This window comes from Sus scrofa, chromosome X, assembly GCF_054392235.1.
Source record: "Sus scrofa isolate SSC_HxYL_T2T_F1_AM1 chromosome X, Sscrofa_HxYL_maternal_Yorkshire_Landrace_v2.0, whole genome shotgun sequence".
NCBI classification, from domain to species: domain Eukaryota; kingdom Metazoa; phylum Chordata; class Mammalia; order Artiodactyla; family Suidae; genus Sus; species Sus scrofa.
In genome coordinates this window covers 17756772-17783073 of record NC_139401.1, presented here as the reverse complement: position 1 = coordinate 17783073, position 26302 = coordinate 17756772, and the positions used below count along the sequence as shown (strand labels likewise).

Genomic DNA, 26302 nt, shown 5'->3' with positions numbered 1-26302 from the left:
TGGAGTGTTTGGGGTTCCCCAGGACAGGCATTGAGAAAAAGGTTCAGGAGATAACACTTAAGAAGCTACCAGCAGCAGGAGGAGGGAGTGAGAAAGGGAAGGGAAGGACGCCACTAAAGGGTACACATTGCAAAACACATACCTTAGAGGCAAGGGAGTTGCGATATTTATTTACCACTTCCTGTTAGTCGTTGGTTGAAGGCTAGATGCCAGAGCAGTATTCCCTGGTACTTCTAGAAAAGCGGGCTCCTTGGCCAGGGAAGAATGCAAGTCATGGGAGTGGTAAGTCAGGCTGCTGTGCACTAAATTGATAAGGGTAAGCGAATATGGACGGGGCACTCATAGTCTTAAGGTTTTTGGGAATGTGACCCTTAGAGTCCACAAGCATTTGCATTTCAAGTTTGAGATGTCTTAATTATGCAGATGGCTAATTTTAAAAGTTCTCTAATGCCAATAGGGTACAAATTGATAAAATTAGAAACAAAAAAGAAATTACAACCGACACCATGAAAATTCAAAGGATCCTAAGAGACTACTACAAGCAAATATATGCCAATGAAATGGACAACCTAGAAGAAATGGACAGATTTTTAGAAAGGCTCAACCTTCCAAGACTCAACCAGGAAGAAATAGAAAATATTAATAGACCAATCACCAGTACTGAAATTGAAACCATGATTTAAAAACTTCCAAAAAAAAACCCCAAAGTCCAGGACCAGATGGCTTCATAGGTGAATTGTACCAAACATTTAGAGAGGAGTTAACACCTATCCTTCTGAAACTCCTGCAAAAAACTACAGAGGAAAGAACACCCCCAGCTCACTCTATGAGGCCACCACACTCTGGTACCAAAACCAGACAAAGATACCACAAAAAAGAAAATTACAGGCCCATATCATTCATGAACATAGATGTAAAAATCCTCAACAAAATATTAGCAAACCAAATACAACAATCCATTAAAAGGATTATATACCATGATCAAGTGGGATCTATCCCAGGGATTCAAGGATTTTTCAGTATCCACAAATCAATCAACATGATATACCACATCAACAAACTAAAGAATAAAAACCATATGGTCATCTCAACAGATGCTGGAAAAGCTTCTGACAAAATTCAACATCCATTTATGATTAAAAAAAAAACTCTCCAGGAAGTGGGCATAGAGTATGTTACCTACCATAATGTAATAAAGGCCATATATGACAAACCCTCAGCTAACACCATTCTCAATGGTGAAAAGCTGAAAGAATTCCCACTAAGATCAGGAACAAGACAAGAATGTCCACACTCACTGCTTCTATTCAATACAGTTTTGGAAGTCCTAGGTACAGCAATCAGAGAAGAAAAAGAAATTAAAGGAATCCAAAATGGAAAGGAAGTCGTAAAACTGTCATTGTTTGCAAATGACATGATACCATACATAGAAAACCCTAAAGAAACTACCAGAAAACTACTAGGGCTCATCAATGAATTTGGTAAAGTTGTAAGATACAAAATTAATACACAGAAATCTCTTGCATTCCCGTACAGGAAAAATGAAAGATCAGAAAAAGAAATTGAGGGAAAAAATCTCATTTACCCTTGCATCAAAGACAATAAACCCCCTAGGAATAAACTTACCTAATGAGACAAAAGATCACACCGATGAAGGAAATCGAAGATGACACAAGTGAAAAGATATATCATGTTCTTGGACTGGAAAAATCAGTATCATCAAAATGGCCATACTACCCAAGGCAATCTACAGATTCAGTGCAATCACTATGAAGTTACCAATGGCATTTTTCCACAGAACTAGAACAAAAATTTTTTTAATTTGCATGTAAACACAAAAGATCCCAAATAGCCAAAGCAATCCTGAGGAAGAAAAACAGAGCTGGAGGACTCAGGCTCCCTGACTTGGGACTATACTAAAAAAACTATGGTCATCAAAGCAGTATGGGAGTGGCACAAAAGGAGAAATATAGATCAATGGAATAGTATAGAAAGCCCAGAAATAAACCCACACACCTATGGTCAATTAATCTACAACAAAGGAGGCAAGAATATACAATGGAGAAAAGACAGTCCCTTCAATAAGTGGTGCTGGGAAAACTGGACAGCTACATGTAAAAGAATGAGATTAGGACAGTCCCTAACACCATACACAGAAATAAACTCAATGGATTAAACATAAGGCCAGATACTATAAAATTCTTAGAGGAAAACAGAGGCAGAACACTTTTTGATATAAATCTCAGCAATATTTTTTTGGATCTGTCTCCTAGAATAATAAAAATAAAAACGAAAATAAACAAATGAGACCTAATTCAACTTGAAAGCATTTGCACAGCAAAGGAAACCTGTAAAAAAAAAAAAGAAAAGAAAAGACAACCCACAGAATGGGAGAAAATATTTGCAAACAAAGTGACTGACAAGGGATTAATCTCCCAAATATACAAACATCTTATGTAGCTGTATGTCAAAAAAACAAACCCGATCAAAAAATGGGCAGAAGATCCACATAGGCATTTCTCCAAAGAAGATAGATGGCCAAAACACACATGAATAGATGCTCAGTATCACTAATTATTAGAGAAAGGCAAATCAAAACTGTAATGAGGTACCATTTCACACTGGTCAGAATGGCTATCATCAAAAGGTCTACGAATAACAAATGCTAGAGAGGGCATGGAGAAAAGGAAACCCTCCTATACTGTTAGTGGGACTGTAAGCTGGTGCCACCACTATGGAGCACAGTATGGACGTTCCATAAAAACTAAATACAGAACTACCATAAGATCCGGCAGTCCCACTCCTATGCATCTCATCTGGAGAAAACCGTAATTTCAAAAGACAAACGCACACCACTATTCATTGGAGCACTATTTACAATAGCCAAGATGTGGAAGTAGCCTATGTGTCCACTGATAGAGAAGTGGATAAAGAAGATGTACATACACACAATAGAATATTACTTAGCCATAAAAAAGAGGGATGAAATAATGCCAATTATAGCAACATGGATGGACCTAGAAATTATCAACTAAGTGAATTAAGTCAGACAAAGACAAATATATGAGATCACTAATATGTGGAATCTAATAAAAATTATACAAAAGAGGAGTTCCAGTCGTGGCGCAGTGGTTAATGAATGCGACTAGGAACCATGAGGGTGCAGGTTCGGTCCCTGCCCTTGCTCAGTGGGTTAACGATCCGGCGTTGCCGTGAGCTGTGGTGTAGGTAGCAGACGCGGCTTGGATCCCGCGTTGCTGTGGCGCTGGTGTAGGCCGGCGGCTACAGCTCCAATTCGACCCCTGGCCTGGGAACCTCCATATGCCATGGTAGCGGCCCAAGAAATGGCAAAAAGACAAAAAAAAAAAAAATTATACAAAAGAACTTACAAAACAGAAACAGACTCAAAGATTTTGAAACCAAACTTATAGTTACCAAAGGGGAAACATGGGGGGAGGGCATAAATTAGGAGGCTGGAATTAACATATATACCCTACTATGTGTAAAATAGATACATAACAAGGACCTACAGTAAGAAGAGGGAAATCTACTCAATACTCTGTAATAACCTATGTGGGAAAAGACTGTGAAAAGGAATGGATATGTGTATTACTGAGTTCCTTTGCCATTTCCACCTGAAACTAACACAACTTTGTAAATCAACTATACTCCAATTTAAAAAAAAAAAAAGTTCTCCAATGCCAAAGTAGCTTAAAATGGATTTGTTGTCCAAATCCCCCCCAAGTGTGGCAGCGAAAAACCCTGGTCAGACAACTCAGAATCCTAGTTGGAACATTAGCTGGATGGGCCACGGCCTGGGGGCCTGGCTGGGGGAGGCTGCCTTCGGCAGGGTTACGGACTAAGCTCCCTGGCTATTACCAGGGCTCTGCCTCCTGTGGGGCACTGAACAGGTCACTGGACCTCTCAAGGTCATTTTGCTTCTCTGTTTGAGTTTCAGACATGATATGGTGTCCCGGATTCATCTTGCACATCGGTCGCCCCAGACCTGGAATCAGCCCTTTCTCTGAGGAGTCCTGGCTCTTCTCAGAGGCTACAGGCTTTAGACACCACATTCCGAATGCGGGTGGTATTCACTGCTGCTGGGCTGTGATAGACTCTAGGCTTCTTCCACAGACAGGACTCGAAAAATAAGCAAGTTTCAGAAGGTGAAGATCATGAGTTGAAACCACTATTTCCTATTCAGATCTAAGAGTACAGGTTTCATTTTTTTTTTTTTTTTTTTTGTCATTTTGCCTTTTCTAGGGCTGCTTCCCGCGGCACATGGAGGTTCCCAGGGCAGGAGTCGAATCAGAGCTGTAGCTGCCGGCCTACGCCAGAGCCACAGCAACGCAGGTATCCGAGCCACGTCTGCGACCTACACCACAGCTCAGGGCAACGCTGGATCGTTAACCCACTGAGCAAGGGCAGGGACCGAACTGCAACCTCATGGTTCCTAGTCAGATTCGTTAACCACTGCGCCACGACGGGAACTCCAGAGTACAGGTTTTAATTTAACTTCCTTGATTTGATTGATCTCTTATGCTGAAAATGATTCTTAACGACAGTGGCATAATTTCTTACTGGCGTAGCCTCAAATTGACTACAGTAAGACACCTGAACTCAGTTATATATTTCTTTTTGTTTTGCTTGTGTCTTTAGTATATTTTTCTACTAGAAATGGACATTAAGAATTACTTTGTTTCAAAGTCCTAGGAAATGCCTGAAGGTGTGGGATACGTTGATTGCTAAGGTGCTGTACATTCCTTTGGGTGCATGAAAGGAGACAATCAAGAGAGGCTCCCGACAGCCCCATTCAGGTGGATCTAGTTCATAAATAACTACAATACATCTAGAGTTTCTGCAGTTTAAATTTGCAGCTCATTGAGAAAAATACACAAGCCTTCTTGCCCTTCATGCTCACCTAGCCCATGTGTTGCCATACTCGGGCCACGAGGCGTTCCCTTCCCTTCCCTCCTTGTCTCTGGGGATTTCTGCCACTGGGCCTCAGAGGAGCTGGCCTCGCTTTGTTGAGTAACAGCACAGAGAAGCCCACGTGGTGATGAGGGCAGCCTTTCATCTCCAGAAGACTTGAAAACTCAAGCCTGGAGGTCTTGGCATTTATCCCGGAGATCAAACGCATATGTTGGCACCTGCAAGGAAAAGGGAAATGAACTAGCCATTTTTGAATCCGGAGCCTCTGATAGAAACTCCACAAGCAATGGCAGAACCTCCCACAGGCCATGGGCCCCTCAGAAGCAGAGTGGCCTCTCTAGGGATCTCTCTAAGGAAGTGGCTGTGTGGACCACACACAGGGATCAGACTGCCTCACCTATGAATGTCGGTAAATGAGCCCAAATACGAGGACACTAGGCGGGACCAGATGAAACTGATATTTTTGTAGGCCAGAATGGCTAGAAATACTGTTGATTTCCTATGGCTCAGCTGTAATAAGCAAGTGAGTATCCAAAAACTCAACAATCTCTCAAAAATACATAAATGACACCCTACGTCTCTCTCCCAGGTTTAAGGCATCCGTCCTGTTTCTCTCCTCAGGTTGATTTGCTGAGGAGGCAGGCAGAGTGAGAGGAAAAGACAGAAAAAAGGTTACAGCAGGCACCTGGTTCTAGAGGGTTGCATTAGCGGACAAGGGGCTTGGCCGCAGTTCAGAGACTCAGCAGGAGCTCATTTTTTCTTTCTTTTTACAGCTGCACCTGCGGCACATGGAAGTTCCCAGGCTAGGGGTCGAAATGGAGCTGCAGCTGCCGGCCTACACCACGGCCCCAACCCAGCGAGTGAGGCCAAGGATTGAACCCGCATCGTCACAGACACTGTGATGTGTCCTTGACTCGCTGAGCCACAACAGGAACTCCTTGCCAGCCGATCTTGATCCTGGTCCCCTTGAGTATCCTGGAGTCCCTGTCGTCTGAGCACACTTGGGTCTGAGAAATGGAATGTGTAACCTCTTATTAGGTTCAAGGTACAGACTGTGCAGATGAACTCGAAAGAGATACCGTCGTTGCCCTTAGGAGTTTATAACCTGAACCTGAGATGAAGTGTGCCCCCTGAGAGAGGTACAGAGTGCCGTACAGATTTAAGAGAAATGCTCTCCGGTTCAGGAAGAGATACTGGGAAGAGGTGACCTTGAAGGGGGGCGGCGGCGGGGGGCAGGGGTGATGGGTAGGATTAGCAGGGAGGTTGGAAAATGCTGCAAGGGAACCACATAAAATTTCCATTTCGAGGTTAGATGTGAATATTGGCAGTTTCCTCTGAGGCAACCCAGGGTGAAGGCTGGAAAGCATCTGTCAGTGCACGTCCCAGGAGGAGGGGTGCACTGCAGCTGGACCAGGAGTTCTGTGAAGCAAAGGGGGCCGGTTAGGGGCTGCCAAGAAGGAAGACAACACTAGGTGGGGAGCATGTGCGTGAACCAGGCACTGGGTTAGGCTCTGGATAGAGGTAATCTCATTTGGTTCCCCCAATAAACCCAGGAAGCACATTCGATTATCTCTAATTTACTGAAGAGGTGCAGAGAGGTTAAGAACTTGCCCAAGGCCCCAGAGATTACAAATGCCAGAGCCACGACTTCAAGCGAATGCATCTGAGTCCAAAGCCTCACAGCACTTTCTCCCTCGCTGCCCCACTTTCTAACCCACACCACTGTGCCCCACAGGAGCAGACGTCCATGTGGGAAGGCCACGGTCAGCCTGGCGAGGAAGACTGAAGTCACTCAGTAGAGCCTTGCTGGCTCACTGGGATGAGGAACCTGCAGGGAGTGTCACAGTTGCCCCCAAAGCAGAGCTCCGGACAAGCTGTCTAAGGACAGGGATGGGCTTCCTTGTGTATGTTTGGAGTCCTCCGGCCCAGCAACAGCCTGGAACACTGACCTGCATGTTACAAGAGCTCAGGAATGTCAGCCGAATGGGTGTGATTCAACTCCACCAGTGATTCCGCCTCTGCATCTCTGCGGCCCCGTCTGTCTCCTTTCAATCTACGTCCTTTCTTTCCTGATGTCTTCCCTCCCAGATAAATTCTGCTCACTATCCAGCTCATGTTGTACCTCCTCCCTGAAGCCATTCAAGACTCCCGGGGCCCAGCTGGTTCATTCATTCAGTGAGCAAAGAGTGACTAAGGACCACCCGCGTGCCAGGCACGGTGCTAGACACTGCAGATGCCGTGGTGGACAGGACAGGCACAGTCCTTGTCCTGGTGGAGCTTATGTCGAGGTAGGAGGAAGGCCAGGAAGTAAACACGGATTGATAAGGAAGGATGTAATCAGGTAGCGATACGCATTCGGATGGAACAAAACCGGGGGATGTGAGCGAGCGCAAGGTGCCGAGAGGCATGGCATGGAGGAGATGACCGGGGAGGCCGAGATTCTCAGCTGCACATCAGAGACCCCCAAGGTAAGAGAGAGAGACGGAGGGTACCTGCCCACATGGAGCCGACGTCTACTGGAATGACCTCTTCCTCCAGCTCAGCGTAGCAGTCTGGCCTAGCTGGTCACCAGAGTCCTTTTCTCTTCTCGAGCACAGCTAGACTACATTTCCCAGCCACGCCAGCAGTTCAGCATGGCCGCAGGGTTGAGGTCCAGCAGCAGCACGTGAGCAGAAGTGATCTGCACCACTTGCAGCCCAGCCCGTGAAAATCTCCCACACGGTCTCCTTCGCCTTCTTGACACCTTAGAAGCCTTGTGCCCAAGGCGGCAGCGTCACGAGATAAAAAGAGCCTGGATCCCTGAACTCCGGCTGGGAGAGGAGCGACCCACCCATGAAGAAACACTCATTTTGGATATTAAGCAAGTGAAAAATAAACCTGAGTTGTATTAAGCCACTGAGATATTGGAGGTGACCTGTTGCAGCAGCAGCTCCCATTACATGAATTCACTGAAGTCACATGACAATGCCATGGCGATTCAGTTGGCTCCTTCGCAGCCGAGGACGTGGTCTGATCGTATTGCTGTTCACCTTTGTACTTTTCCCCTTTCCTTCCCATACGTGCCAGCCCCTCACCTCAGATGGCAACAGTGCGGTCGGTCGGTCAGAGGCCTGCCCTTCTAAAGTGAGTGCTTCGACGGATGACCCTATCTGCAAAACAGAAGCCGCCCTCACGGACAGAGAGGACAGACTTGTGGCTGCCAAGGGGGAGGGGGGAGAGGGTGGGACGGGCGGGGAGTCTGGGGTTAGTAGCCGCCACCTGTTACATTTAGAATGCGGGACAGCACCGGCAACTAGATCCGGCCCCTTGGGATGGACCATGACGGAGCGGATCTAAGAAAGGGAATGTGTATGTGTATACAGGACCGGGTCCCTTTGCTGCACAGCAGAAATGGGTACAACACTGCAAATCAACTCTAATAAAAAATGGAAAAAACGAAAGTGAGGGCTTTGGTATCTGCTTATTAAAGTGGGCTTCTGCTTGCACTGCTGCATCCTGTCCATGGCTGCCTGTATGGTCCTTTAAGTCCTTCGTACTTTTAGGCAGGGCCTGATCAATGCCTTCTCTTCCTTCGCTTAGAAGCTGTGTTTTCTAGGCTACCACACACATAATCCGTATCTCAACCCTCCCCCAAATTATGATCATTTCTGAATTGGCAGGGCCGGGGGTCAACGACAGTGCACCTCATACGGTGCTGTAGCTGCTTATTTCCCTGTCAGACTATAGGCTTTTTTAGGACAAAGCATATCTCTTCTCTGTGTCTCAGCACCCAGCACTGTCAGGCACACAGTAGGTGCTCAATAAATGCCTGCTGAAGGACCGAATAAGGAAGAGGGTTATTTAATGTTGTTAAACACACTGGTATGCGTTGGAAATAATCCGTGAAAGGTTTTGTTCTTCAGAAAACATCTTTAAAGCCACCCCCTCAATTTACAGTCGGCATTAACAAAAGCTTTTCCTTGAAAACCAGACGCAGAGAAGTCAGGCTGAATTACGAGTCGCTCGGGGGCATCCACAGAAATGAGGATTGCGAGGGAGGGCACACTAAGGACGTCTCTGCTTTCCTGCTGCTTTGCTAAGGGCTGGCTTTTTTCCCTCCTTTGCTCTTTCTTCCCAAACTCTCCCTCTGAATTATCTCCGGGAGTCTGCAGGCAGAGCCGCCGTTTATCCTGACACGCGCCTCCCTAAGTCACCTCCCCGGTGAAAGCTGCAAGCACCCACTTAGCCAGAACACTGGGCTCGATTTCTCTCCAAGGCCATGCCCCGGCAATGCCTGGGCCCGGGAGTGCCTGCGGGCCGCCAGGCCGAGATGCCGTCTCATCGTCCTCTGAGCCAGGTGCCCAGCCCCCACCCAGGCTCCTGCCTGCAGACCACCCTCCTGCTGCCCACAGCAACTTTCTCTGAGAGTCACAAAGCAGAGCTGCACTGGTCAGAGACACCAAGGCCAGACTCATCTGGCAACAGAGCAAGTCAGGAAAAGAAGGGGCTACACCGTAACTTTGGAAAGGAAAGACATTCTTTTCTTTTTCGTTTGCAGCCTTACACCCTTGCAGCAAAAGGCATCAAGACTGAAACACAGATGCCACTAACCTGCAAACCACGAGGCATGAATCAATGGCATCAGCCCTGAGACCTGTTTTGAGACCAAGCCATGGTCCAAGTCGCACATAGGGTCCCCTTGCTTGTTCTGACAGCAGAGCAACCTCGGAAAGAGGCATTCTTATTTACTTATTTATTTGGCCACACACGCGGCATATGGAAGTTCCCTGGCCGGGGATCCAATCTGAGCCCCATCTGTGACCTATGCCACAGCTGTGGCAGCACCAGATCCTTAACCCTTTGTGCCAGGTCAGGGATCGAACCTGTGCCACTGAAGAGACAATGCCACGTCCTTAACTCACTGCACCACAGCAGGAACTCACCAGAAAGAGGCATTTTTGACAGAATCTCACCCAGTGAAAAAACAGCTGGCTCACCTGTTTTTCCTCCCAGTAATACATGAGAAGCATTTATTATTTCCTTGCACCTACACAGCCCATAAACCACTTTCTAAACTGGCTGTTTTCCAAAAGCTGCCAGGGAATTCCATCAAAGGTATAGATTCAGGGCTGTGCAGACAAGAGACAGGCGTCTTGGTGGGCTGTCATGGGGCCCTTTCTGTCCTTTCTGCGGCGGATCGGCTCTTGGGGCAGGGACATGCGCATGGGGGAGCGAGGACAGTGGAGAGAAGGCACCTAGTACCTTACACAGGGCTTGGGGATCTCCTTTCATGGACGAAGGAGATTCAGACGATGTTCTGACTCTTGCTCTTTAAACTTCCTTTTAAAGCCTGTCAAACCAGCAGCTTCGGTGAGTACATTTATTTGCCCTTTATCCGCCCAAGTAAAGGTTTGGTCTTTCCAAAACAAAAGCCACCTGGGACGAGCGACCCGCAGAGGTGTCGGGATGCCCGTTTTTCAGCACTGTGTCCGCTTACCTTTGTGTCTTTGCAGGTCGTTCCAACATGTTGGCTCCCGGCTAAAGCCCACGACAGCAACCCCAGCGGCCTCTGTGGGGGGGCTTCTACCCCCCACAGAAGGCAGGATCTACGGGGCTGTCTAAGCAACTCTTCAGGCCAGTGGCCTGGAGCAGACGGCTCCACATCCGAACCGCAGAACTGTCAGGGCCTTTTTAGGAACACGTAGGGATTTGGGGCTTTGGGGCGGTTGTATTTATTTGGATAGACCCCGAAAGGCTCATCTCAACAATTAAGAAAATCCTAGTTGAATACACACGTGTTGGCGAGGACTCGGCGACGGCTAGGGCCCTTCTTTGCGCCCGCGTCCCCGGACTGCCGTTCCCTGCCGCCGCCTCCGCTCTCTGTCCCCTTCACACTCCTTTCCCTTTTGTCCTTGGCGAGAGCCGAGGCCTCTAACAGACCAAGCAGCCTGCTCTGTTTGGATATATTACATTTTTCTTTTTTTTGCTTTTTAGGGCCGCTTCCCGCGGCATATGGAGATTCCCAGGCTAGGGGTCCAATCGGAGCTATAGCCAGCCCATGCCACAGCCACAGCCATGCCAGATCCGAGCCGTGTCTGCGACCTACACCACAGCTCACGGCAACACCAGATCCTCAACCCACTGAGCAAGGCCAGGGATCGAACCCGCGACCTCATGGTTCCTAGTCGGATTCATTTCCACTGCACCAAGACGGGAACTCCACTTTCCTCATTTTAAAGTTACCGTATCTCCTTTAATCCTTTCTTTCACTATTTCCTCCAACTGGTTCCCTACTCCTTTCTCTGATGGCGCGTTTTCAGAGCGTTCTGCCATTTAAGTAACATTTTGTATTTCACTCACTCGAACGTGTCTACCACTGACTGAGGCCGGGGAGTTGGGACTGTCCACAGCCCTGCTCAGGGTGGCAGCCTCCGGGGGAAAAGCAGCAGGCTCTCTACAGTGGCACCCCAACCACCTCAAATTTTTTTTTTAAACATGAGAGACGGATCGGTTCCTCTTGCTCCATCGCCATGGTCACCACCAATGACACCTTCTCCGGGGAACCCATTATGTGCTAAACGTCAGACCCTTTCTCTGGCCTGCGTCATCGGGGACCCTCACGGCAGCTCTGAAAACGAAACAGTAACTACAGCCCAGCCCAGGGGGCAAGCTTCCCCCTGTTCCACCCTCGGGGGCAGACAAGGCGCTCCCCTCACACCTCGGGCTGCGCTGGCCACCCCCCAGCAGCCACTCCCGCGGCCTCAGGGCCTCGCCAGGTGCTCGGGCCCTGCCGAGGCGGCTACTTTGATCCTGGATAGGGGACTCCAGATCACAGAGGACGTGGAGTTCCTTTCAGGCAGCTGGCATGAGCTTGGCGCAGATGCCTCCTGGAGCAGGACTGCTTTGCTGCCTCCTGGGAGGTTCATCATCAAAACTTCCTCTCCTGACCCACATCGCGACTCTCCATTTGTGCTTCTGGCTGGAGCTACCCGGTAACCGACAGCGGAGTCTATTAGTGCTTCATTCAGCTCACAGTTCCTTCTGGAAGAGCTGGCATCTAAAAGTGAGTTCGCAGTAAGCGAGCCCTGAGGTGATAACTATTCAGGCCTAAAAGGCAAGCCAGGGGGGCTGAGCTCTCTTGGCACAACTGGCCTCTGGGCTGCATGGGTGGCCCTCTGGAAGTTCCTTAGCATCTCTAGGGCTTAGGTTTCTCTCAGGCTGGAAGCAACAACAGATAGTTGCGGCGGGCTCCCTTTTACTCCTCCCTAATTGTCCTCCGCGCTTTCCAAATGTCCCTGTGTACACCTACATTTTCAGCTTCTTATGTAGTGAGCTCGCGGCCAAGTGACAGAGTGCCAGCTACTAGGCAGTGGGACGCGGGCAGAGGGAATGTACCCCCCTTCGAGGCTTGGTCCCTACACCACCTCCCAAGAGCCTTGCCGCTCTCTTTTCCTCCACTGCTTGCGGACTGTATGTTCGAAGCTAACATCAGACTTGGTGCGAGAAAGAAATAGACCTTTTCTTGTATGAAAGCACTGAGTTTTGCTGGTTTCTCTCTTGGCGTGGTGTAGTGTGGCCCATCCTAATACAGGTTTCCTTTGCTCTGCTTATGCATTCATTCATTCATTCATTCGCTCACCCGTACTTTCCGATGTCATTCATTCACTTGATATTCATTAAGCGCCTCGTGTGTGGCCAGGCACTAACACTTTAGCATGAATAAACCTTGGGTTCTTCCTCTGGAGCAGATGGTGAATAGTAGGTAAAGAGATGGATATGGGGCAGAGACAATACAGTTTGCTAAGTGTGTACTGGGGGCATAACATTGTGTCGTGTGTAGAGAAATAAATATTCAGGGGCCTTAATGTTGCAAAAACTTCAGGCATTAAACTCTTCCTAGATCACATTCTTGATTATCAGACTCCTTCCTTCCAGACAGCGCTCACCCCGTACCCTGCGCCACTCTCCCGCCTACCAGCTCATCATTCCGAAACCATCTTCCTGGAGTGGCCTTTCATCCGGGGGTTCTTCACTGCCCACGTGAGGTGCACACTCCTCAGTCTGGCATTGATCCAGTCCTGAGCTTTCTTTCTAACCTTATTTTCCACTTCTTTACCCAAAGCTTCTTCAACCAGACTGGCATCATCCATGTCAAAGAACCCACACCACCGTCGATCCCACTCCCATGTCTCTTCTCACGCCGCTGTTTCCCCAGACCGCCCCTCCTGGTCAGCCTAAGTGCCTGCTTGTCTTCGGAGTCCTGCCTCAAGCCGTATCTTTGCTTTTTCTGTCTACGCCAGTCCACACCATCAGTACATTCAACAACTTAGATGAAATGGACAATTCCTTGGGGAAAAAACTAGCAGGGGATACAGGAAAAAAAGAAAAGATAAATAGACCTCTGTCACCTAAAGAAACTGAATTCTTAGTCAAAACCTTTCCCACAAGGGAAATTCCAAGCCTAGATGGCTTCACCAGTAAATTCCATACAACATTTTGGGAAGAAATAATACAGTTTACACCAACTCTTTCAGCAAAGAGAAGAGGAGAGAACATTTTCTAACTCATCATATGAAAGCCACTTGATACCAAAACCTGATGAAAGCCATTTCTTTTTTTTTTTTTATTTTTTTTGCCTTTTTGCTATTTCTTTGGGCCGCTCCCGCGGCATATGGAGGTTCCCAGGCTAGGGGTCTAATCGGAGCTGTAGCCACCGGCCTACGCCAGAGCCACAGCAACTCGGGATCTGAGCCACGTCTGCAACCTACACCACAGCTCACGGCAACGCCGGATCGTTAACCCACTGAGCAAGGGCAGGGACCGAACCCGCAACCTCATGGTTCCTAGTCGGATTCGTTAACCACTGCGCCACGACGGGAACTCCTGAAAGCCATTTCTAAAAAAGAAAAATCTATACCTAATGTCATTTCTTTTTTTTTCTTTTCTTTTTTTAGGGCCACCCCCTCGGCATATGGAGGTTCCCAGGCTGGGGGTCTAATCGGAGCTGCAGCTGCTGCCTACACCACAGCTCACGGCAACGCCGGATCCTTAACCCACTGAGCGAGGCCAGAAGTGGAACCCAAAACCTCATGGTTCCGAGTCGGATTCGTTAACCACGGAGCCACGACGGGAACTCCCCTAACGTCATTTTTAATGGTGAAATGTTAACTGCTTTCCCCTCAGACTGGGAAGAAATCAAAGCATCTCCTTTCACCAGTGTCATAAGATACAGTGATAAGAAAGGAAGTAGTAAATATCATTATCAGCAGCGTGATTGTGTAGGTTAAAAATCCTATGAAATCTATAAAAACTGGTAGAACTAATGGGTAAAATTAGAAAAGTCACTGGATATAAGGTCAGTATATAAAAATCAATTGTATTTCTCTCTCTCGTACATATAGATATATATGTGTGTGTGATGAAAAATTAGAGAATTAAAAGGAATACAACTTAAAATGTTATCCAGTATAGCATATATAATCTAACAGAAGATGTGTGTGTGTCCTGCACAGTAAAAACTGCAAAACATTGTTAAGAGAAATTATAGAAGGCCTATGTGATCAAAAGCTATACTATATTCAGGGATTGGAAGACACAGCATTGTTAAAGATGCCTCTTCTCCCCAAATTCATCTACCGATTCAAATCAATGACCAGTCAAAATCCCAGCATTTTAAAAAGAAATTGACAGGCTGATTCTGAAGTGTATGTGAAAATGCCTAAGTTCTAGAATGGCTAAAACAATCTTGAGAGAGAAGAACAAATTTGGAGGATGTATAATACCTGATTTCAAGACTTATTATAAATCTACAGAGGTCAAGGCAGTGTGGTTTTGGCAAGAAAGTGAACATATAGATCAATGGAGCAGAACAGAGTCCAGAAATAGACCCACACATATAGCTGATAGATTTTTTTGAAAAAGGCATGAAGTCAATTCAACAGGGGAAAAGAAAGTTTTTTGGTCTTTGTTATTTCATAAGTGGTTCTGGAACAACTGAATATACCTATGGGAAAAAAAATTAATTTTGACCCCTATTTCACTCCATACACAAGCAGTCATTACAGAAAGATCACATACCTAAACATAAAAGCTATAGCTGTACAACCTCTGCCACAAAAGGCATGAGAAAATCTTCATGAACTTGAGGCAAGCAGAGTTCTCTGATGGGGCTCAAAGGAACTAGCCATAAAAGAGAATCCTGATGAATTGGACTTTGTCAAAATTAAAAAATGTCTTTTCAGCACAAGAATACCATTGAAGAATAAGTTGGCAAGGCAAAGACTGGGAATAAATATTTGCAATCCATTTACTTGACAAAGAACTTTCATTCAGAGTATATAAAGAGCTGCTACAAATCAATAATAAAAAGACAAAGAACCCAGTAAAAATGAAGAAAAGGCTTAACTAGACATCTCACAAGAGAAGATATATGTCTGGTAAGCACATGAAAAGATACTCAACATTATTCGTCATCAGCGAAATTAAAGTGAAAACCACAATGAGATACCATTTCATATCCGCTATAATGACTACTGACATACCAAGTGTTAAGGACACCGAGCAACTAGAACTCTGATATATTGCTGGTGCGAGTCTGAAACGGTCCAACCATCTTGAAAGAATCTCTGGCAGTTTTTTATAAAACTAAACATACACTTACCCTATGACAACGCAGTTTCATTCCTAGACATTCACCCAAGAGAAATGAAAATGTAAATCCACAAAAAGACTTGTAAAAAAAATATTCTTAGCAGCTTCATTCCTAATAGCCCCAAACTGGAAACCGCTCAACTAAATGGATAAACAAACTGTGGTATATTCTTGCAATGGATTACCGCTCAGCAATAAAAAGGAATGAACTACTGACACGTAAAACAACATGAGTAAACTTCAAAAATAGTATGCTGAATAAAAGAGGCCAGATATTTTTTCAAAAATCAAAATTTCTACATTGGTGTGAGTCAACTTATACGGAACTCTTGAACAGGCTAATCCCATCTATGTGACAGGAATCAGAATAATGGCTGACAAAGCGCGTGGAAGACTGACCACTTGTTGAAATCTGGGGAGTGATGGAGATGTCCTATGTATATTATTTTGGGAGGTGGTGACACAAATGTCTATGTCTGAGCTCACTGGATTCAACACTTAAGATGTGTACATAACTACGTTAAATTATATCTCAATTTTAGAATTATCCCCTCTGCCTCCCCAGAAAACCATGTTGGGGGCTGCTGTAGTGTGCGATTATCTTCCCATGCAGTTATCCATTTTAAACACTCGTAGATCCCTCAGCAGGACCAGCACAATACCTGGGATCCATATTTGTTGCATGAATGAATGCATAATAATCAGACAGTTAAAAAGGAAAGAAAGAGAAAATTAGAACCTGACACCATAGGCAATGCCACTGTTCCTATTTTCTTAGGAGTCAGCACCATTGCAAACGCAGGTCCCTATCTCCCAACACAAAGCAGTAACTCACCATCTAAGACATCTTGCTGTTATTGACAATAAAAGAGGAGGCAAGGAAATAAGAGAAGGCTTTGGCCTCCTATATTTTGAGGTACCACCACCTAATTATTACTCTATTTCTTAACTCTAGTGCGATAGACCAAAAGACATCTGAGGAATCACCTTTTCATTCATAAAACCCTGCTTATATCTTTCATCGCTTTTATCCTCCGAGAATAATAGCAGAGAAACAGTACTTGATGGGCCTGCATTATCAGACGCTATTGGAAAGGTCTAGATAAGAGTGCTGAACCACCTATTAGTATTCTGCCTGCAAACCCTTCTCTATAACCCAGAGTCATCCGTATCCTGGCAACCCTCGGAATTTTATTCTCATTGAATTGCCAGATCTTTATCAAAATATAATTATAGCCTTAATTTGAAAGATAAATTTTGATCGCCAGTGCCATGCCCCAAGGAAGAAATAATCAGGTGGGAGAGCGTTTAGGCACAATTGTTAACCACAAAGTCAATGGCGTGAGTCACCCATCCCCCCAAAATAACTTTGAGGGAGGTTGTGAGGGTAGCGTAAGAAGCAGAAAAAAATCCTTGAGGCGTCCGATTTACTGATGAGTCTCTTCCCATAGGTACCATACAGTTGCTTAAATGCCTGTCATCGCTTCCCAACTGGAAAAGCCGGGGGCAGGCCAGGCCATGCTGTGTGTCCGGCTTCGGTATGCGCTCACAGTGGCCCACCCTGTGGCAGGAAGTAACCCGTTCTACAAGCCTCCTGTCTTGCGTCAGGCTCCCTGGAAGTAGACTTTGACGTCTGTGTATTGGTCTGGGGGAAGCTTGGTAGGAAACGCTCTTTGGGCTGAGGTCTCTGGAGGGAATTACACAGGACCAGGCTGAGAGGAAAGCTGGGCCGTGATGCAGTCACCACAATGGATCACAGACCCCATGGGGGAGCTCTGGCTCTCGCAGAACGGTCCCGAAGGAAGGCAGTGTGACCAGTCATTACAAGTGTGCTGACCTGTGGAGGGGTATGACCTTGGGTGAGGTGGCTCTCTTCAAGGACAGTTCCCCAAAGACAGACTTGGCTGTGCTGCCCAGCTCTGAGGAATGAATGCTTGAGTCCTGCTGTGGAAGGGGGTGTGCGGGCAGGGCAGCAAAGGAGCCACCGCACCCGCATCGGCTAGAGTAACTCAAGGGCCCGGGGAAGATGACTGAACCCACCAGTCCATCTCGGCGGGAGGGCAGCTCTGCCCCCTGAGGCAGCCAGGGGCTCTTGCCGTGCACACTCAGACACCTCAGAATGTGCGACTTGCTGGGGAAGAGCAGGTGGAGATCAGAAATAGCCTTGTCGGTATGAGGGACCACCTCACACAGTCAGAAGGGCCATCATTCATAAGTCCACAAATAACACATGCTGGAGGGGGTGTGGAGAAGAGGGGACCCTCCTGCCCTGTTGGTGGGAATGGAAATTGGTACAAGCACTATGGAGAATCGTATGGAGGTGCCTCAGAAAACTAAACAGAGAACTACCATACGACCTAGCAATCCCACTCCTGGGTATATATCCAAACAAAACTTTCCTTGAAAAAGACACATGCACCCGCATGTTCACTGCAGCACTATTCACAACAGCCAAGACACGGAAACAACCCAGATGTGCACTGGTAAATGAATGGATTAAGAAGATGTGGTATGTATATACACATACACACAGTGGAGTACTACTCAGCCATAAAAAAGAAATAGCCTTGTCAGAGCTCCCATTGTGGCTCAGTGGTAATGAACCCGACTAGAATCTAAGAGGTTGTAGGTTCGATCCCTGGCCTTATTCAGTAGGTTAAGGATCCAGTGTTGCCATGAGCTATGGTGTAGGTCACAGATGTGGCTTGTATCTGGCATTGCTATGGCGTAGGCCAGCAACTGCAGCTCTGATTAGACCCCTAGCCTGGGAACCTCCATATGACGCAGATGCGGCTCTAGGTTAGAAAGAAATAGCCTTGTCTCCTGACCCCAACTGGTGTGCTTCTAACTTTTCAGAAACTATCCTTAATTGATATCTGAGGGTGTGTACTGATCCTTTTAAAACTGTTGATACCTTAGAGACACAGTCTGGGATGGCAAGAGAACAGAAGTCACACACCGGGGTTCCCCACCCTTTGGGGCAGCCTCATCCACAGCCTCAGTGCTTTTCAGGACAGAAACAGGGCATGAGGTTGGGGATGGAGCACAAACCAGGCAACCAGGAACCAGTCCCTTTTGGAGCCTTTTATGTGACTCCACTCCACCGGAGTAAAAGGAACAGATTTTATTTAACCCACATTTTAGTGCACCGCCACCTGCTCCCGTGACCTTGGGGAATGCTGGAATCTGTAAATACAGAAGCTTCTCAGTTCACCACGGGGGTCATCGGTTTTCCATTCCTCCTGGTTTTCATGCCCTTGGTGAATTCCCTGCCCTAGAGTCTGGGCTGAGCCTGTGACTTGAGTCACTCTGCTGGTCAAACAAATCACAGGCCTGGCCTTGAGAAGGCCTGGAAGCTTCTACCTTTGTGCTCTTGGGGACCCTACGCCCCTAAGTAAGGAGTCCAGCTACTCTGCAGGAGAGGCCCTGAGACTCCAGAGAGAGACAAAAGCACGGCCAGCCCAGCATCCCAGTGGAGCCTACCCCCAGGTGACACTGCAACTGACGGGCCACCAGTGGGACTGGCACAAGTGCCTGGTGAGCTCGTCCCAGCCACGGAGTCCTGAACCAACAGAAATAGCTGTTGTTTCGTAAGCCGGTGAGGTTTGAGGTGGTTTCTTACGCAACAGCAGAGAGGTAAAAACAACCCCAACTAGCAGTTACCTCAAGACTCAGATGGCTCTGCTCGCCTGGCTTTACCGCACCAAATCCACTGCCTTTTAAAGTTGGACTGAAGAGTCCTTCCTCAATTGACGGCTGATTTTCACAAGGAAACAAGTATTTTTTTTATTGCTTCCTAGTAGGTGCTGCCTACCCAGTGATGAGTAGACCAGAAATTTTAAAAGGGAAAAAAAAAAAAAAGCCTCCCTGGGCTGTCAGAGCTGGAGCTCAGGGATGGGGCGCTGTCACTGGCTGTGCAGCTCAAGCCTTTGTATCAATTTTATTTATTTACTTTTTTGTCTTTTTGGGGGGTCTTTTTTAGGGCCGCCCCTGCGGCATATGGAGGTTCCCAGGCTAGGGGTTGAATTGGAGCTGTTGCCACCGGCGTAGGCCAGAGCCACAGCAATGCCAGATCTGAGCCCCGTCTGCGACCTACACCACAGCTCACGGCAACGCCGGATCCTGAACCCAATGAGCAAGACCAAGAATCAAACCCGCAACTTCATGGTTATTAGTCGGGTTCGTTAACTACTGAGCCATGATGGGAACTCCTTGTGTATCAATTTTATATGCTGGAGGCTCAAATTCATGCCTCAGCAAGTTTACAGATGACCCCGTCATGGCTCTCCAAGGTCACCACTAAGAGAAGAAACTCAGAATGTTAAATCGTGAGTATCAGGGTCTGTGCTGATTGGACGCAGGGGACAGGGCCGGAGAGGGAGGCCACCAGAGCAGAGATGGAGTGTAGCAAGATGAGCCCAGCTGGTTTCTGGGTCCGATTCCAGATCTGTCGCTTGTTAGCCTAAAACCCTGGGCAAGTTGTGTGCCTCAGCATCCCTATCTATAAAGTGGAGATAATACCAGTCCCTCCCTCACAGGGTTACCGTGAGGATTAAATGAGTTAATATACGTACAGGGCAGAGACCAGTGCCTGGCTCTTCCGAGCCTAACACTTTAAGTGGTTCTACAGGAAGAACTGGAGGAAAAAACCTCACCTGAATTTTAAGTCACATGCATAGCTGTTTTTAGCGATTATACAAGATAAAAGGCTGCCTAGGGACTGTGTATCAGTTTTCTGAAAATATATCCTATGTAACTGTCTCCATAAGAGGGCAGAGTGAGCAGAGCATGGCAGAAGGATCCCCGAGCCAAAAGAAGGAGACCCAGGTTGTAATTCCAGCCCTGCCATAAACTAGCTGTGTCACATTGGGGAAGTGATCTATAACATGAGGGATAATGACAATGACCTTGCCCAAAGAGGCTAGACCAGATGGTCCCTCTGGGAGCCTTTTCTGTTTCAGTACCTTTCCAAATCCCGTGAGACAGGAAAGGGCAGGTGAAATTACCACCATTTTAAAAATAGAGATATGCATTTGGCCATGTGACTTGCCCAGAGCCAAATCCAAATCCCAAAGTAGAGCCAAAAAGGGGCATCCTCCATGCCAGAGAGCTCACTGCCATGGCACAGACTACATTTCCCAGCCTCCCTTGCAGTTTGACGTGGCCAAGTGATTAGGATCTGGCCGGTGGAATGTGGGTATTGATGAGGTGGGCTACTTCCAGTCCTCCCCGCTCTCTCTTTCCCCTTCTGCCGGCCAGATGCAAAGGAACCCGGGAGGGACTCCGAGGCCCTAGGGGATGACTGAGCTGCGAGAGGGCACGCGAATAGGTAGGTTCTTTGCCACCACAAGCCTAAAGTTGATTAGACTTTATATGATAAAGAGAAAAATGCATTATGTTAGGCTCCTGAGATCTGGGACTTACTTGTTACAGTGTTTAGCCTTCCCTAGCCAATACACTCAGTGTGAGTCTCTAATTAATTGCTGATTCAGGTTCAGAGCTTCAAGGGGAAGCAGCCCCTTTCTGTTTAAGTGCAAGAGATCATTAACATCTTACTTGCTACAGGCAGAGCCAAGTCAGTGTAGTCTATGAAATCTGAATCCCAGCTCACGGTCTTGCCCTCTGCTCCTCTAAGGGGGCCAAAGAGTTAGCTGCTGCTGCACTGGGCCTTTTGGTTACACTGAATCATCAATAATCTTGCATTTTCTGTAAGGAACATGAAGATGAGGGACATTTTGAAGATAAACCAGCAACTATTTTCAAGTCTCTACTAGAAGACTAGAGGAATGATGAGAGGATTTATCAGAGGTGCTTTGTTTCCTGGTCTCTTCCTTCCCCCAAATCAAACTATCCTAATATTGCCCCAATGATTCTATTTATGGCCTACAGAAAATAAATGTAAAATTTTAAAATCGAAATTCACCTTGACGGGGAGGAGAGAATCACCGGGTATGTTCTACCTAGGAATAGGGAATTGACGGTGGCAATTCCCACTGGCCCTCCTAAATTCCCATGCTCTTCAGTTTATTTATTTCACTGTTAAAAAATTAGGCATTTACATTTTTTTCCAGCAGTCACCCATGCATTTTTGCAAAAAACCAAAAAAAAAAAAAAAATCCCATCGTTCAACCAGATCAAGAAGAGATGGGCCCTTTTTCTTCAAGGTGGACTTTGCCATCTCTGCTGCCAGAGACAAGGCGAACATGAGGGAAATGAAGGCTTTTGAAAATAACTAACAGGAGAGCTCCACCAGGCTTGAGAGACCCAGAGCGCACAGGAGGAGTCCTGGGGCGTCCCACCATCTCCTACGATCACCCCAGTCCCTTCCTGCCTCCACCCACTCGGTCCCTTCCCCATCAGCTGCGGGTGGCCCCCTACAGACAGACTGGGTACCTCTCAGCACCCAAGAAGATATTCCTCACTCAACAACCCAGGAATTTCTGTCTGGAAAGGAAAGAGCAGCACCACCCCTCCGCCCACAGTCTGCACCCCCTGCACCCCTTAGTCCCTCTGTGTTCTGGGCCAAATGCCTTTGGGGGGGAGGGGCCTGCTGGCCCCTGAGGCATAGAGGAGGAAGCCCCACATACGTGGCTAAGTGTAACTCCCAGAGGGCCTGGCACACTGTCAATGCCCACGGCTGGGGGCCGGGAAGGGGTCTCTGTCTGGACTCCCATCCCCCAATCTTGCAGCCCAGGTGCTCTGGACTCCACGTCGGGATGGATGGGCCGCTGCCCTCTCACGTGACCAGCCCCCAGCAGCCCCAAACTGCCCCGAGAGGGAGGCTGACCTGCTCTGAAGGCTGTGTGGACCTGGCTCAGGCTGCCTGGAGGCAGCGCGCCCTCACACAGCTGGGCAGGGGGACCCCATCCCTGTAAGAGTGGGGTCAAGCTAAGCTGACTCTCCAGCCGCAGGGCTATTTTTAGATGCTGTTATCTTTGCCTTGCTCACAAACAGCTGTGAAAAACAAACTGGTGACCAGGAGGCCCCAAACTGTACAATAAAAACCTCATAAAACACGCACTCCCAACTCAGGAGTAGAGCAGGCTACGGCTAAAACCCTGTGCACCATCATGGCGGGCCTGCTTAACCTTCCCCCGAGGGGGCACCAGGTGGGGCTCTGCTCTTTTACTGCCCACACATGCCTGGCCTGGCAGGCCCTGGGCAAGTCCAGCTCTGACCCACCGGCTGGCAGGGCTAGTCAGCCAGCAGCCCCCTCGGGCCCACCGATGGTGACCCAGGTGGACAGGTGTGCCAAGGGAGCGGGCTCGATGGGGTTAACACTGCCGTGAAAGGAAAAGCCCCAGCCCCCTCGCCTCTCTCTCCCAGCTCATCCTAACAGTCCATTTGCCTTACAGCAGCATAGCCAGCTCCATGACAGAGAACCCCCTGCACAGGCAAAATGCCACCCGGCACCAAGTGGCAGGGCAGGAAGACAGCGTGGGGCACCAAGAGGTAGCCCCGACTTCTCCCCAGCTCTCGGAACCCTCCCACTTACGGTGCCTGTGTCCCCTACAGGAAGACCATCGCCAGACACTGCAGCTGCTGCAACCCCCTCCACCCACCTAGTAAAGGCCCAGGCAGCCGCGTGGAAAAGTGCCGCCCCGCCCCAAAACCCGGAATGGGGGGTGGGGAGGAGGCGGCAAACTTCAAAGCTGCAGCTGCAATATGCTTTAAAAAAAAAAAAAAAAAAAAAGACCCTGAAAACCAGAGCGGCTCCCCTCGTCCCTGGGAGCAAAGCGCGGTCCACCTTGGCTGCCGGCTCATCCTCACTCTGCTCTGCCAAGGGGACCCGACTCTCAGACCTCGGCCGAGGGTCTTTCCTCTCAGGCTGCGCACAGCGGGGCTGCGGCGGCGCCTGCTTCCTCCCTTCCCCAAGTTCACCCACCACCCAGAGGTGTGGCAAATTAGTTCCAAATGATGTCACCTGCCCCTACCCCTCCTCCCCCCACGCTGGTCCCATTCCTCACGCACCCGCGTGGCCTGGGCTGCGAGTCGCGGAGCATCCCGGGGGGTTGCGGTGGGGCGACACGCCGAGGCCAGCCTCTCCCGGCGCCCGTTCAGGCTCGGGCTCGGCCCTGGGAAGCCCGCCCGCGCATCGTTCCCCCGGTGCAGAAATCCTACCGCCCGTGCGCCCTGGGCGCGCCGCCGGGCCCCGCGCCGGCTCCCCGGGAATGCGGCCGTCAGGTGAGGTAGGCATGCGTGCCGGCTCCGCAGCGAAGCAGCAGCTGGCTGGGGCGCTGGGTTGGGGATCTGCCTCTTCTCCCTCTCCCCGCAAAGGAGAGGCCTCTCGGGGGGCTTTCCAGTGCTTTGTTGCGTTAGGACCGCATTCCCCCTTCCTTTCCCTTTTATCTTAGTTTCTGCTTCAGATGCAAAAAGGGAGATCGCCCGAGTCCATGCCCAGCTCCAGCCTAACTCGGTCCACAGGCTGAGAGAGAATTATGAATGGATGCTGCCTTCTGATGAGGAAGTCGACTGGGGAGGTCTCTGCGCACGGCGCGCTCCATCAAAGCCGGGGCATTGGCCCCTCCACTTCTTCAATGCTGCAGGCAGAGACACCTAATTGACCACTGGGAAATCAGGTGCTGGGAGACCTGGGCGGGACGTAGCCCCAGGGCCACGCTGGGATCGAGCGCCTTGCCGGTGTAGACAGCTTCGATTTACAGCCCAGTGAATGGAGGGGACTGCGGCAGCCAAACCTCCCGGGCAGCAGGCACGGTTGCACCAACGCTCTGCAGACAGCCGCCCGGCTCCGTGAACATCCCCTGGCTCCACTGGGCTAAAGGGGACCTGCTAAAAATAATCCGTCCCCTGCTGCCAGCCGCAGTGAGCTGCAGGACTCAGACCCCCAGCCCCAAACTCGGTGGCGCGCGGGAGCCGGCCACAAAGCGGGCCCCGTGCACTTAGCCAAGCTGGGGGCTGGGGAGGATCCCGGATCCGGATTTCTGGTACCTGTGCGTTTCCTTCTCCAGCAGCGCGACCGCTGGTGCTGCACGCTACCCATGCCCGGAGTGGCGGCGGGTTCGGCACATCACCAACAGGCTGGACGGACCGCGGCTGCTCAGCACCGCACCCCTGTGGCTCCCTTCTCACCTCCCCGTCCCTGGTCTCTGGCCAACAGCAGAGGAATCAGAGATGCCGATCGTGCCAACTCCTCCAGCCAGGGCAAGAGGGAGGACAGAGACTGGCGTGGAGCATGTGCCCGCGCGCAGGACAGGGTTAGTGCGGCCTGAATACTGTAACATTGCGTCCCCTCCCCCTATGCATCTCCGGACCGCCGCGCAAACCTCGCAGCCGACACACAACTCACCCTGCCCAGGCTTAAAAACACTGCAAAGACAATGCCTTCCCAGTGATGTGCTCATCTCCAGGGAAGGGTGATTTACTGAACCAGCTCTGAGGTTGAACCAGGGTTAAAAACCATGGCAGCGTGTGCCCAGGCCTTAGGCTGGCAGGTTCTATATATAACAACCATATGCAGAAGACAGAAAGCCATTTAGGGCCACTTAAAACACAACACTTATGAGATATATCCTAATATATAACAAGGGAAAAACCAGTGAATGAAATTATCCAAAACATGCCTCGTGGGAGGGAGCTTTTGGTAATTTTGCCTGGATGCCTTGGAAACCCATCTTAGGAATGCTTGATGATTTTCTGACCAGGCCACCTATTTTCAAATAGGGAGGTTTCTGCCCTGGGCACGTTGGCATGCGAAAGCAGTGCTGTGTCCACGAGGCCCCCGACTCCTCCATAATTCACAAATTGTGGTGAAACCCTCGACTTGCCACAGTCACAAGAAATCACAGGGTTTGCGCGAGCCCGGGTAGGGAGTATTTCCTAATTGGCATCACTATGAATTATGACTGTGGTCACGCAAAGTAGCACGTTGGACCCAGGTTAGTCTGTGTTGGCTGCTCTCCTCTGGCCCCAACTCACAGCAACCTCCTCGGAGGTCTGCCAGCCTCCAGCAAAGGCTGCGGAGAATCTGGCTAGAATCTGCCCTGGAAGACAGAATGTGGCCGGGTCAGGAAGGACGAGGTGGGAGGAGGTGGTGTGGTCACTCCCCCAGGGAGGGCTAGAAGAATCGTGCACCCCCAGGGTTCAAGGGGTGGCGATGCAAAGGAATAGCAGCCCCCAGAGAGAACGAGAGATGAGTCAGAGGAGTAGCAGACCAGGACGGAGACACCGAGGGATGAAAGGGTTTCACCAAGGCGGCACGATCAAGAATGGCAGACGGGGGGGAGTTCACGTCGTGGTGCGGGGGAAACAGATCCGACTAGGAACCATGAGGTTGCGGGTTTGATCCCTGGCCTTGCTCAGTGGGTTGAGGATCCGGCGTAGCTGTGAGCTGTGGTGTAGGTCGCAGACGCGGCTTGGATCTGGCGTTGCTGTGGCTGTGGTGCGGGCCGGCAACTGCAGCTCCGATTCGACCCCTAGCCTGGGAGCCTCCATGTGCCGTGGGTGTGGCCCTAAAAAAGACAAAAAGACAAAAAGAAAAAAAAAAAAAAAAAAGAATGCCAGACATCACTGAGGTCAGTGGGCGCAGCTTCCCCTGCTCCTTAGACTTCTCGAAGGCCTGATGAGTGGCCACGGCAGGTGGGAAGGCCCATTGGAGTTGCTAAAAAGAAAAGGGAAGTCTTTCCCTTAGACGGAGCAGCGGCACCAGCAGCGCCTGGGAGCTTGTTAAAGGCGCACAGAGAGGCCTGGAGATCTGTGTGTTAAAAACTCCCCGACAGACTCC

The 26302-nt window shown here is 49.1% G+C and overlaps 1 protein-coding gene across 5 annotated transcripts in view; it reads right to left on the bottom strand.

Annotated features, from left to right (window-relative positions):
- Positions 1 to 26302, bottom strand: part of NHS (NHS actin remodeling regulator) — a 490359-nt gene that overhangs the window by 67501 nt on the left and 396556 nt on the right. Inside the window, exon 1 of one of the 5 annotated variants that reach the window (XM_085008589.1) lies at positions 23533 to 24035. The exons of the other annotated variants lie outside the window; for them this stretch is intronic. Coding sequence (XP_084864715.1) covers positions 23533 to 23758 — 226 coding nt within the window. The 5' untranslated portion in view covers positions 23759 to 24035. Of the gene's footprint in view, positions 1 to 23532; positions 24036 to 26302 lie in introns of those variants that run through there. 5 annotated transcript variants of the gene reach the window in all.